Here is a 12927-nt window from a genome sequence, read left to right on the forward strand (position 1 = left end):
GATTGCCAACCCCCCAAAAGAGAAATCTGATACGGATAACATTGTCAAGGATCATCCATTAAAGTAAAAGATAAAAGTACAAATGGGCAAGAATAAAAATTTTAAATCACTGTTTCATAAAGCTCCTCATTTCATCAAAGTTGCAGTCCACAATCACTAAAACAGAAGTACATATTAGAGCCAGTGCAAATTCTACAACATGCCATCAGCCTCTTGGATGGTAACATAATCCACCAATTGAAAAAGCACTGCCCCTCTGCAGCCATTGAAGCAAGGGAAAAAAACTAAATATTGCAAAAATATGATCCTAAGTATAGCTTATAGCTCGTAGATGCAACACTGGGCTAGCAAAATTGCTCGCCGCAGAAATCTACCTTTCATGTAAATGACCAAAATGCCTATATTTGCTGAAGAGAAGAAATAATGCCTGGTGTTTTGAGCTCATCTGTAGTTGTAGTTGTGGTATATTCCCTGAAAATCAATAGCTATCCATCTAGATATGGAGCCAGTGATGAGACGAGATGATCATAACTCATCATGGACCGCTCTTTCTTGATCAGTTCCAGCATGGGATGAATCAACAGAATCTTGCGTGGTGTGCCCTGCCTCAGGCGTTGGCTCACCAGAAGTATTGTTTGAGGTGCCTGTGCTGTTCTCTTGGCTCACTGGTTCTTCTTTTGGAGGTTTCTCAATTTTTGGTTTTGGCTTTGGAATCCTATTGACACTTGCAACCTAAAAACACAGGATTTTTGGTATGTCAAAATAGCACAAAATGAAATTGATTAACCTGCTTTTATATTATGTACACAGTACAGAGCTCCCTTACCTTATCCTGAAGCTTGGCCACTTTCTGGTATACTACTTCTGATTCGAAAATTGGTGTGCTTAAGATGGAAGTCCTGGAACAAAGGAAAAAAAAACACTAATTGAGTGAACACAAATTCAAACCAAAGGCAAAAAATCATTGGAAGGTTTTGCTGATCACACTATGGTATGTTGAGATGTCAGGCAAACCAACATTTTCACAAAATATTCTAACATCCACCTGAGCTAATACCAAATAGTATACTGTTGAGATGTTAGGCAGTGCAACCAAACTAGACCGTCCCTAGATGTAATTTATATTTTATCACACAACTAAAAATCCTAAATATTTTCGAAACCCTATATGCTCATGTGTTTGGACATCCTGATGTTACCAAAGCCCATCTAGCTTTTATCATGCTGCTTTTAACCTATTGCAAATTATCCAAAACCAGTGTGTGAAGGATCTATATATTGATATCCAGGACTAAAATCTAGATCTGATACTGGTTTCAGTAACTTGATAGATCTGTATAGTACAGGTAGATCAACCGATATCAAAATAAAAAATAATTGAAAACAAGTACAGACAGGTACAGGCCTATATGGTCCAGTACCTGCCCTTGGTTATGGTCTGGTACACACCATACTGACTGGTACTTAATTCCTTGATCCAGCAGAAATTTTATACTATACAAAACATTACAATGGAAGTTCATTTTCACAAATTTGAGAATGACAGTGCTTAAGAAAAAGCAAAAACAATTCTGAGGTAGTTCCCATGGTCAATGGTCACAGAAGAAAGGGCATGGATAGAATTTCTGCTTCAACTTTAGCAGCAATAGCATAACCCAACATCAGCCTAATAAACTCCATGAATACTCATTTCTAATGCTTAAAAAACAGATGCAGCACAACAGCAAAAGCTCACAATTACTAGAGTCAGCTAGATGAATCTTTTTCTATAATTGAACTCCTTTGGTAGGCAACTTAAATGATCAAACTAGATGCCACAAACCATTCAAAGTGTTCCGTATAACATTTAGTGTCTTCCCCCACCTTTCCTAGCCCCACAAATCTTAAGTAGAAGATGATGGTTTATTGACCAATTAAGAAAAATAAAATTTATTCAATAGTAGAAACAAGGGAACATTTTGCAGAAAAGTTGAGGTTCATCAATATATAAAGCCCAAGAAAACACCTCTTTTGTTGTTCTTCCTTTTCTTCGAGCCAATTTCTTAATTTTTCAGCTTCACTCAGTACCTGCAAGAGAATTCATTCGATTGAGTTGTATTTACAACCTCTTAACATGAGAATAGTTTACAAGAAAATATATATCACCTACTGCATGAATCAACTTTTTAAGTCATAATGCCAATAATTACCTCTTCAGTTTTAGCTTTGGGAAGCCACGGTTTATTCATTTCCCAATTATTCACAATCTGTAAACATTCAGAAAAATATAATCAACAGATGCGTTACACGGTAGCCAGTCTATAACAAATCAATGCATTTGTCATAATGTGACTTATACAAGTTCTACCCCAGTCTGAGCTATTTTGATTGAACTTATGACTTTTCTGTTACAAGAAAGGATATTTGAACAAATCAAGGAACAACATGAATCAGCTTAACAAATCTGACTTCATAGTTTGCAACTCCAGATTTTACAATGATAAATCAAAACCTCTTTGTTTACGTTCTCTAACAATGACATTGATGTCTTATGTAGGTTGCATTCAAACAAGTAAGAGGATTCAAAGACACTTATGGGCATCAGATTAGCACATTTTCCAGACATATAGGAAAATAAGAAGAAACAGTCTAAATAGTTAGCCTTGGCACCACAGGTCCACAATAAGTTTTGCTCCATGGTGACTGTCCAGGATTCGAATAACATGATTCGCACTATCCATGTAGACTCAAACTCTGTATATCTGACCCTCAGGATCCCATTGGTGGGAACCTTATGCATTGAGTTGTCCCTCTATTTATTAGTAAATGGAAATTAAGCATGTGAAATCAGCATCTTGGCATTACTAAGTACCTTTTGTAGGTCATTGAGGTAAAGACGAGCATGCTCACAAGCAAGTGGTCGTGCCGTTAACTCGTTCAATCTAGATAGAGAAATCAAGTATTAGATATTATACATTTTTATCTATCATCACCACCATGTTCCTCAATAGTTAAACTGTAATTTACCTGAAGAATATAGGATCACCAATGGCTTTGAGTGATTCTAGTCGTTCTTTAAATTCACCAGCTGAAGCATCCTCACCATCAGTATACAACCATTCTTGCACCTGCAATAACAGAAAAGAATGATTAAAACCCAGCGCAAAGCACCATGTGACTAGAGACTTGGTAAAATAAATGACCAACCCCACCTCACTAAGTTTCTCTACAAAGAAAGAGCGCTCTTCTTCAGATGAGACTTTCCCAACTTCAGCATTATCTTCTATCTGCAACAAATAAAGTTAAAGCAAGAGAGAATAGTTTAAACTTTAAACGATACAAAAGTTTAGAACATAATAGTTAAATCATTTACCAGCAGAATTTTCTGAAAATCAAATTATTTAAATGATAGATGGGAATATTCCTGTAATACCCAATCCCATGGTTATCATATCTTATGTTAGCAGAGTGTCATACTTGTTCACATTGTTGCACTCAGATTTGAATGGTTAAAATTGGGTAACATCCAATATAAATAAGATTTCTCAGATTTGAATGGTTAAATATGAGTATTATACAATATGGTTTCTTTCAACTGCCATAACTTATTCACAGAAATGCCAAAGGCTACCAAACTTAGAGTTGTCAAAACGATCCTTTTTAAAGGCTGCATGCACATGTCAACACAAAAATTCAAGTTTTTAGATTGAAAAACAACTGGAGCTATGAAGGATTCTCGAGTTGCTTGAAACTATAGGAGTATAACTTTCAGGCAAGCTACTAAGAAGTAAGAATTATGATGAACCATCACCAACATTGAGGAATAACTGCTCTCAAAGTCTCCTCTCAAACAAAGTTTATACATCATAGTCCATGCTATTCTCTAAATATGTTTGGATGATACAATTTGATTTTCCTTATCTGTTTATCTTTTTCCAGGAAAAAAAAATCTTTATAGATGTTTTATGATCTTCCAAAATATTTCTAGGATGACTTTTCTGATTGTTTTTTTTTCCTAAAGCAATACTAATACAAGATTACGTGTTTATTTCAAAAATTGGTTGCATGATAGAATTTAGTGAAACCTGATCTCAGATCCCTACATTGCCTTGTTTATCAGTTTCAACCATTGAGGAGTATGAAATTCTAGCCAAAATAATTGATTAAAGGTTGTCCTAAGTGGACAATCTGTGCAGCCATGATTTTCTTATATACACCTATATTAGTATGGTATACAGACTACAACCATCCACAGAGATGGAAAAAGTTCCCCCGCTATAATTAGAGGTGAAAGCTAAATTACCCAAAACTACAAAAGGTGGAACAAATTTTTGGATTAACTTGGAAATTTTGTTATAAATTAATCAAACTAAGCTTAACCATCAATAACCCAAAAAAACTGTGTTTTGAGCTCATAATATTTTTCAATCCTTCAAAGAGAAATTAAATAATAAAGTAACGTGTTAGAGTGCGAACAGAACAACAAAGAGTTGATTATCTCACAAAGTAATACCTTCACCATATAACAGGGAGCACACTATTAAATAGGAAAAACTACACGACAAACCTTTTCTCTTGTAGAATATATATACTCTTCCAGGCTATTTTTGAGCTCTGCAGTTCTTCTTCTTTCAGCATCTTTTTTGTCAAGTGCACCTAATCTGATTTTAGCTTCAGAAAATGAATCTTTTGAAAGAACAGATCCTGGCCCTGAAGATTTCTCCACTACCTATGGCATACAAAAAGATTCTAGATTCAGAAAATGATTTTTAAATAACAAAAAAGCAGAACAATCAATCAGGTTCTACCTTTAGTGGTACCCTAAAGGTTTTCTTCTTCAATATTTTTTCTGTAATGATATCGTTATCTTGCTTCCCTTTAGTGGCATTGGATGAGATATCAGCATCATCATCAGAACTCAGGCTTTCTGCATTGCCTTGTGAAGTATTCCCTGGACTTGTTTCAGTAGATGCATTAAAACTGTCAGTGGTGTTATTTTCCAATGTAGTGTTTTTCCTAGGAACATCCACCCATTCTGTTATCTCAATAACTGCCTCTGCTCGATCAAGAGATATAACTCCACTTCTGCTCAAAGAAAAATGCAGATTTGCTTTGATGGGAGATGAGAGGTTGCGAGCAGCATACCTTCAAAAGAAAAAGGTGACACAGAAGTTCAATGTAACACTAGCAATTAGAAAAAACAACTAAAGAATAAACAAAAAGAAATTAAATAATATGTAATATTGAAATATCACAAAAAGCAACTTAAATAAAAAAACAACAAGATTTTTCAATAGCTTCTCTGTAGTGATTAATTCAGAGGTGAGGTGTCTTACTTTTCACTAGTTTCAGTCAAACCCAATACTGAATATTGTGCAAACTTAGATGAAAAAACTCCTGGGGGCAGTTCATTTGCTTTGTCATAGCTAAGTGAAGCTTCAAAATCCTTGTTATGTTTAATAGACCTGAATAACTGTTCAACAAAAGGGTTACGACAATAACCAAAGAGTTAAGAGCCCGAATAGGTGTTATATCAGAAATTTTTAATTAAACATATGAAGTAGACTCAATAGAATGCAAAGTTTCTACCTTGATGGGCATTTTTTTCATCCGTGGTATAAGCAACACATCAGTATTCTCATCTTTTAAAAGATCAGGCCCATCTAGTTGAAGCACAAAACCATAAGAAGATCCATCAATCATTCCTAGCCTACGATTTAGCTTGATGCCATCACTCAAATTGGCAGCATGTAGTGATGCACCAAGAACTATTGCTTCGTCAGCATCAAGGTGCTTGTCCAGGTCATTCCTGCCAAGAAATTCCTGGAGCTTAGCCTGCATCACGATACATTGTAGTAAGTCATTTCCACCATCGAACTTTTTTATGGTAATCATCAACATGGCATTGATAAATAACTGATATACATATCATTGAAACTAGGTATAGCGAAAACTACAAAAGGTGTGCATAAGGGACCACATGCAACTTCTATTCATAACAAAACTATACAACTTGATCTTACACTTCTCAAGATGTTTCTAAGAAAAGTAATTGGCAATATCATGTAAATTTGCTGCAGGAATCAACCATCAACCAAATATAATATATACTAAAACAATTAGCAATCCCTGTCTAATTGATTGTTCAGAGTCTGAACTTCAGACTTTGGTTTAAGTATAACAAAATACAATTATCCGAAAATGAATAAATCTAGAAGGCAAGAATATTAGTTCAAACTTATTTCTTGATATGTTTGCTATGATTTCTAATCCAACACCAGTTATACCCAAAGGTGATCAACCAAGATGATAAGTACCAACCTATCTAGGTGAAAATTGTTAAGTTAAACTGTTACAGTGCTTTCTTGTTTTAAAAAAGAGTCTTAAATTTGCCCCACTAATACAGAAATAAACAGATACTCTAGATATGTAATAGATATATAAAGACATGTAACACTAGGCTTAGTCTCACATCGGAAGTAGACTAACACTTAGATTAGCTTGTAAAGGTCCGATAGCTGTACTACCGATAACTTTCAGTGGTTTAGGCTCAATGAAATTAATACACCAGTTATCTTATAAGACCGGGTCGTGACAAAACCTACAGTAGTTCCCTACTTGAATTTAGATTTTAGCTAATAATAATTAATGGTGACAACTTCTCGACCTATGTTACACAATCTTCATTTTAGGTTAAAATATACCTTCATATAAGGTACATGGCTGTTGATTTGACTTGGTTATAAAACTATAACACAACTTCCGAAACAGGGACATTTTGACAAGAACCTCCTGAACAACATCATCCAAAATCTAAACCGACAAATAGATCATTTTTGTAATGATCACTCTTGGCTAAAGCCTCTTTCAGAACTCCAACTTGTCTATGCGATAAGTAGGGCATATTTTCAGGAACAAAGTTATAAGGCCAAAGAAACAGAAATATTATTGCTAGTTACCTGTAACTTTGGCACACGAGTAGCCCCACCGATCAGCTCCACAGCATAAATATCATCTATCTTCAATCCAGAGTTTCTCAGAACCTCTTTTAATGGCACAAGTGCCCTCTCCCACAAATCTGCACAGAGTTCTTCAAATTTTTCACGAGATATAGTGCTTCTGAAACACACAAACATTGAATACATTCAGTATTGACTTTGTAAATGCAAAGCTGAAGATAACATTATAGCATAAACTTGGCAAATACTAGCAGGAAAATACAATCACAAATAACTTTTACAACATCCAAAAAATTTTAAGATAACATCACTGAGTATTGTAAATACCTCTTAAAAACATTACTACAAATAATAACAGATAAACTTCGTCTCCTGGTTTGTGAAAGAGTTTTTTGTAACAACCTCAAGAAAGTTAGCGAATATTTCTGCTCAATGAAATTTTAAAAAATGACCGATAACTTAGGTACAACCAATTCCAAAATATAAAATGCTTCAAAACAATCATGAAAAACCTAAGAACATCAATCATATAACTAGTCATTCAATCAAACTTCATAAATGAACATAGTAAGGTATGCAGATTAAGGGAAAGAAAAATCTTATATGACAAAGCATCCAACCGTACATGCATAATTAATTGAACATAATAATGAAAGTCAAACTCAACAATCAAGTAATAATAAAGCTCAAGGAAAACAGAATGCAAGTTAACTGAAAGTTGACAGAGGTTTACTCAAGTGTTAGGCATCCCACAACTGACTTTTAACAATTTAAATGATGTGATAAATTAAAATAATATAGTGCTAACAGAAGTACAATAAGAGAAATGGTAGTAGCCAAATGATGGCAGAAAACAAGTTATATTAATAGGAATAGAAAATATATAGAGAGAGAGTATAAGTTTCAAGTCATCAGCAATCAGATTCAGTGCTCCACCTATCCAGGCCAATAAATACCCAACACCACAAGGGTGATCATACCTGAAATCAAGGTCATCATATAGAGATTCCACTGACATTGGGGCCACTGTATTTGCACTCAAAATTTCTTTTGTTCGCTTGACTTGTTTCTTCAATTTACTCATTGCCTTAGGAGACGTCCTCACATCAAACCCATTTCCTAATTGTTTATTGAACTCGTCAGCAAAGTACTCCACTAAACGCAATTCCAGATCTTGACCTCCAAGTTTCGCATCCCATCTAACATCCTTTACCTGTCAGAATTAATATGCTAGCATGAAACTCATACAAGTAATGATTAAATCATTTTTTGCTGCATAGAACAAAATTTAAACAATGTGCATGCTGCATGAAAGCAAAACTAATGGGAGTATATGAAACAAGAAAATGCAAGTAAAGTCACATTCTACAACAACATCAAAGTCATAAGTTTCAACCCAACTAAAGTCATATTCTAGGAAGGAATATAGGAAACACCAAAACTGAATCTTCTTTTTATCCATGTTTTTATTATTGCTTCCTCTTATTTGTGTTTGGTGGGTATTAAATTTTCTGCTTGTATCTTTGTTGTAAAGAGATATCACTCATGAATAGACATTGATTCTCAACCATAATTGATCAACTTGGTGATAAACATATTTGCTGAATGCTGTCCTGAGCTTCCAGCAAATTATAGAAACCAAATTGCTTAGTTCCAGCCTAAGGACTTTCATATCAGCCTTTGCAGGGATTGCCCACAAAATTCCTACACCTAAATCTAACTCAAAATATTCTATAGTTGATTTTTCATACAGCTGAACACCAGTTGTTACTTTGCATCAATGAGTCCAATAAGCTACATGATTTTCAATTTGTTGATGTTCTTACCCACAGCTTTATCAAAGCATACATATCGGTTCCTATTAGTTAAGGTTATTCCAAGGTGAAGGATTTGGCTACCCGTTACAACCTAAAAGGCATCATTGTTGATATAGAAAATAAAAAAAGCCCAATATCTCGTTGTACATTACATCAACCTGACTTGCAAGTTTCTCCATCTGCTCTTTCTTTAATTGATGTTGGAACAGTCCCCCAGTATACACATAGTATCCATTTAAATTCCAGAAAAAACTATATATCTAAGAAGTTTCTACATAGTCCTAGAAAGTAACAGTATAATTCTGTCATCAGTGTTCTAAAATGCAGTTTGTGAGGCCATATATTTGTATATGGTCATGACGCCACATAAGAAGAAAGGTCATGTATGTATATAGAGAATGGAAGCAGACCAAGGAAAAAAAAGTTCTGGCTACTTTTAGAGAAGGAAGATTGAGACACGACTAAGATAGGCCGGTAGAGACAAATGCAAGCATAGGACATTATTTAACTATATAATCCCAAGAGTTCTAAACAACGGGCACTTCATGAAAAGTAGCTTTCTAAGTAGCACATTTGAATTTAAGGTGATCAGAGTCTTACCTGGAACTGGTTAACCGATACCGTCTTCCCAAACTCCTTTGTATTGTACGCCGAGAAGTAAACTAGAGCGGCGTAAGTACTAGTGGAACCCATATCATATAATATAACATGCCGTGACTCGTTCGCAAAGTCCTTATCGATCCCGTACTGCAAAGCAGCACCAGCGTGCTCATTAATCAGCGAGAGCACATTAATTCCTGCCAGCTGTGCGGCCTGAAGTATTCCCCTCCGCTCCGCCTGGCCAAAATACGGCGGCACCGAAATCACAGCATCGTTCAACGGGACCCTCGCGTGGGACTCTGCTAAGGTGATCCCATAACTAAGGACCATTGCAAGCAACTCCTCTGCGGTATAGACGGTGACCCCATCGTCAATCCTGATGCCGGCGGCCCCTCTCGAGTCTTCGACGAGGTCGTACGGTAGGTAGAGAGAAGACGTGAGATCCTTCGCATTCTTGTAAGGCTTCCCGATCATATCGCGGACGAAGGAGTACACCTTGTCCGGGTACCGCGCGACGATCCCGGCGGCCTCCTCGCCGACGAGGCGGTTACCACCATGGAAAGCGACGAGAGCGGGGGACTTCCGCTTGGACATCTCGTTGATGGCGATGGATATGGGGCTCTGGCCGGGCTTTAGGTTGACGACGGCCACCTTCATCCATTCAGAGCCAAGATCGATGCTCGAGACGGCCGGTTCGGAGGGGATCAAAAGCAGGGAAAAGGTCGAAACTAATACCAAAAGAATCCGGATTCCGGCCGCAAATCTCGACATCTTTGCGGCCGATCTCGAGCTCCAGCCAAAGATGAAGAATAATTTGGAATCAGTAGCCGGATGATGGGGAATGGGAGGGGAATCTCACCGTTGGAGGATGAGTAGGGTAGGGTTTGGCGCTGTCGCCTCCGAAGGAGCTCTGTGGAAGGAAGTAGGATGCGGAACGGTCTCTCGTCTTCTCTCTCGTGGAGAGTTTCTTTCCGCTTTCTATTATTCCTCGCTATTTGTTGCAAACGATAATAATCCGTCTCATTTACATATATATATATAATATATATAGCAAAATACTACATGGCAAAGCCGCAATAGTGCCAATGGCATATTGCCACGTCGACATACGTACACGTGGCGACTGGTAATAAGCGGGGTGCGTTGGGAGATCCAGGGTCGTGGATGGACGACTCCCCGTCGAGGGGTGCGTCTGCGGGCGGATCACGCTTGATGGAGTGATCTTGACCGTTGAAATATGGACGGACCAGATCGCCGCATGTCATGGATCGAATGGGCCGGCCAATCGTAAGCCTTTTACTGGTGATGTTCAAGCCCATAAGAGTTGCCGAACCTCGGGCAAACAGGATCTCATCGGAAGAGCCGAGCGAGCCATAACTGGGCCCCCACACCAAGTCCAACGCGGAAACAAATGCCACTGGAACAAAGAATACGAACCAAAATGAAATAGAATAAAATGGTAAGCAACCAAATTTGGAGGCTTCAAAAGAGAACGATTTTAAATAGAGAAAGTTGTAGGAATGGTGAGAGGAACGATTTTAATGAGGAAGAATTGATATTTTCATTAGTAGAGAGGAGCAATCGACATTTAAAACCTTTACCATTGTTATAAGGTAGTGTTGTGATGATGAAAGATCATCGTTCATCTCTCCGAGGGACAAACACTTGCATTGTTTTATTTGTGTCATTCAGGTCCCCGACGAAGGTGAGGAAAGGGTTGGGTTGTCAAACGCACACCAAGATTTAGCAACCAGACGGCCTGCCGCACTCACCATCCCTAACCCCTTTAGCCGCCTCAAGTTTGTAGTGCTACCTCCTCGAAGACGCCGAAGCTTTTGGTCTCTCGTCAGTAAATTATCTCATCGCAGATCACACAGTTTTCTTTTCTTTCCATAAATCAAATCATCATAATTAATATGTTATTTTATTTGACTTATTTATTTAAAGTTAGTTTTCTTAAGTTAGGAATTTGTTTCGTGATCGATGATGTGAATTTTAAGAAATAATAATAATTAAATAATCCAAAAACTATTAATTAATTTATTTACTAATCATGAATTTTAGGAAAATAAATATTTTCTAATAAATATTTTAACATAGACAGTGCTTTAAACTAATTCAACTAGGGTTGGAGCCATAAGCATATTAAGCTTAATAAGATCATGATAAGAGAGCTACAAATTCGGCTGTGGTGAACTCAAATGTATGTTTTATAGTTAATTTACATAAAGACGAAAGTCGGATGGGTTTTCCGACCTAATTCCTCTGACACTCAAATTAATAATTGATAAAAATAAAATAAACTTTTTAATAATAAATGATCTTGATTTTTTATGATTCGTTAGGGTTTTTTATAGTATGTTAAACCATGATTGCCATGTGTCGAGTTCTTAATGGAATAGATATTCCCCTTAATAAAAACTCTAAAGCTTATGTTCTCTCGTCATTAAATTATTATCATTAAACACAACTATCGACACACAATCATGAATAATAATAAGAGATTTTTTATCATAAATTAAATTATTATTTAAATTATTTGTTTCCTAGTTTGTGTAATATGTTATGAAATTAATTAAAATTAGTTTTGTTAATCATATGAATGCATATATATAAAAGAATTTAGTAATTTAATTAAATAATCTAAAATATTAATTTATTTATTTTCCAATCAATAACGTGAACCTATTTGACTAATTTATTTCCTAATTATTAATAATAATAAAAATTTAATTAAATAATTTGAATATTTTCCTTCTATCCTTTATTGATTCAAGGTTGTTTATGATGATTCTGGACTAATTTGATTAGTTAATTCTATTTGACCCAATTGAACCCAATTAGAGTTTAGATTGATTGAGAGTTATTGAGATATTGATATATCATGTCTTTATGATTTAATAAACTTAAAACTTATGATTTAATAAACATTAATGTGGTTATTATAACATGCTATACATAGCTATGTTATGGTATACATAGCTATGTTAAGTGACCCATGTTGAAAATGCACCCTATGAAAAGAGTTATAGGGTAGCTGATCATATATGAAACATGGTATATCATAATATTTTATCATATTAATTTCCTAAATAGAAGAAATAAATGAATATAAATTAATGATCATAACATTTTAATCGAGGACTTTGTTTCCATGCCAAGGGCAAGTAGACCAATATTTGTACAATTCCTTTGTTATCAGGAGTATGATATAAGTTATCTCTGTTTGAAAAATATATAATCCATCTGTTATCGGGAGCATATTCGTTGTATATCTTTATTACTTGATAAATATGTATGCCATCAAAATATGTTACATGTGGCTAATTCATAATTTTATTTATTATATAAGAATTATCATTATTTATTTAATACATAAATTTCATAATCAATTGATACATTCTCATTTTAGATTAAAGTGTTAATATTCGAATATATTTCATGAGTATTAGATACTATTTCTATAATTTTTCAAATGTCACTGACATGTTTTTATAATTTACAGAAGATTTTTTCACTCCCAAGAAATTATATTTTTTTAATTAAAAATATTTAGTATTATAAAGATAAAA

General features: G+C 35.4%; 1 protein-coding gene across 1 annotated transcript; it reads right to left on the reverse strand.

Moving 5' to 3' along the window:
• Positions 1–93: 93 nt before the first annotated feature.
• Positions 94–10351, reverse strand: LOC135625108 (heat shock 70 kDa protein 17-like). Its single transcript, XM_065129450.1, has 14 exons — positions 9356–10351; positions 7919–8151; positions 6939–7098; positions 5569–5814; positions 5316–5452; positions 4788–5124; positions 4547–4708; positions 3192–3266; positions 3007–3107; positions 2852–2921; positions 2190–2246; positions 2006–2067; positions 827–899; positions 94–732 (listed from the first exon to the last, which is right to left on the reverse strand). The coding sequence occupies exons 1-14, from the start codon at positions 10124–10126 to the stop codon at positions 526–528; spliced, it is 2691 nt and encodes an 896-aa protein (XP_064985522.1). The 5' UTR covers positions 10127–10351; the 3' UTR covers positions 94–525.
• Between the last annotated feature and the right edge of the window lie 2576 nt (positions 10352–12927).

Source organism: Musa acuminata, chromosome BXJ2-10, assembly GCF_036884655.1.
Source record: "Musa acuminata AAA Group cultivar baxijiao chromosome BXJ2-10, Cavendish_Baxijiao_AAA, whole genome shotgun sequence".
Taxonomy (NCBI): domain Eukaryota; kingdom Viridiplantae; phylum Streptophyta; class Magnoliopsida; order Zingiberales; family Musaceae; genus Musa; species Musa acuminata.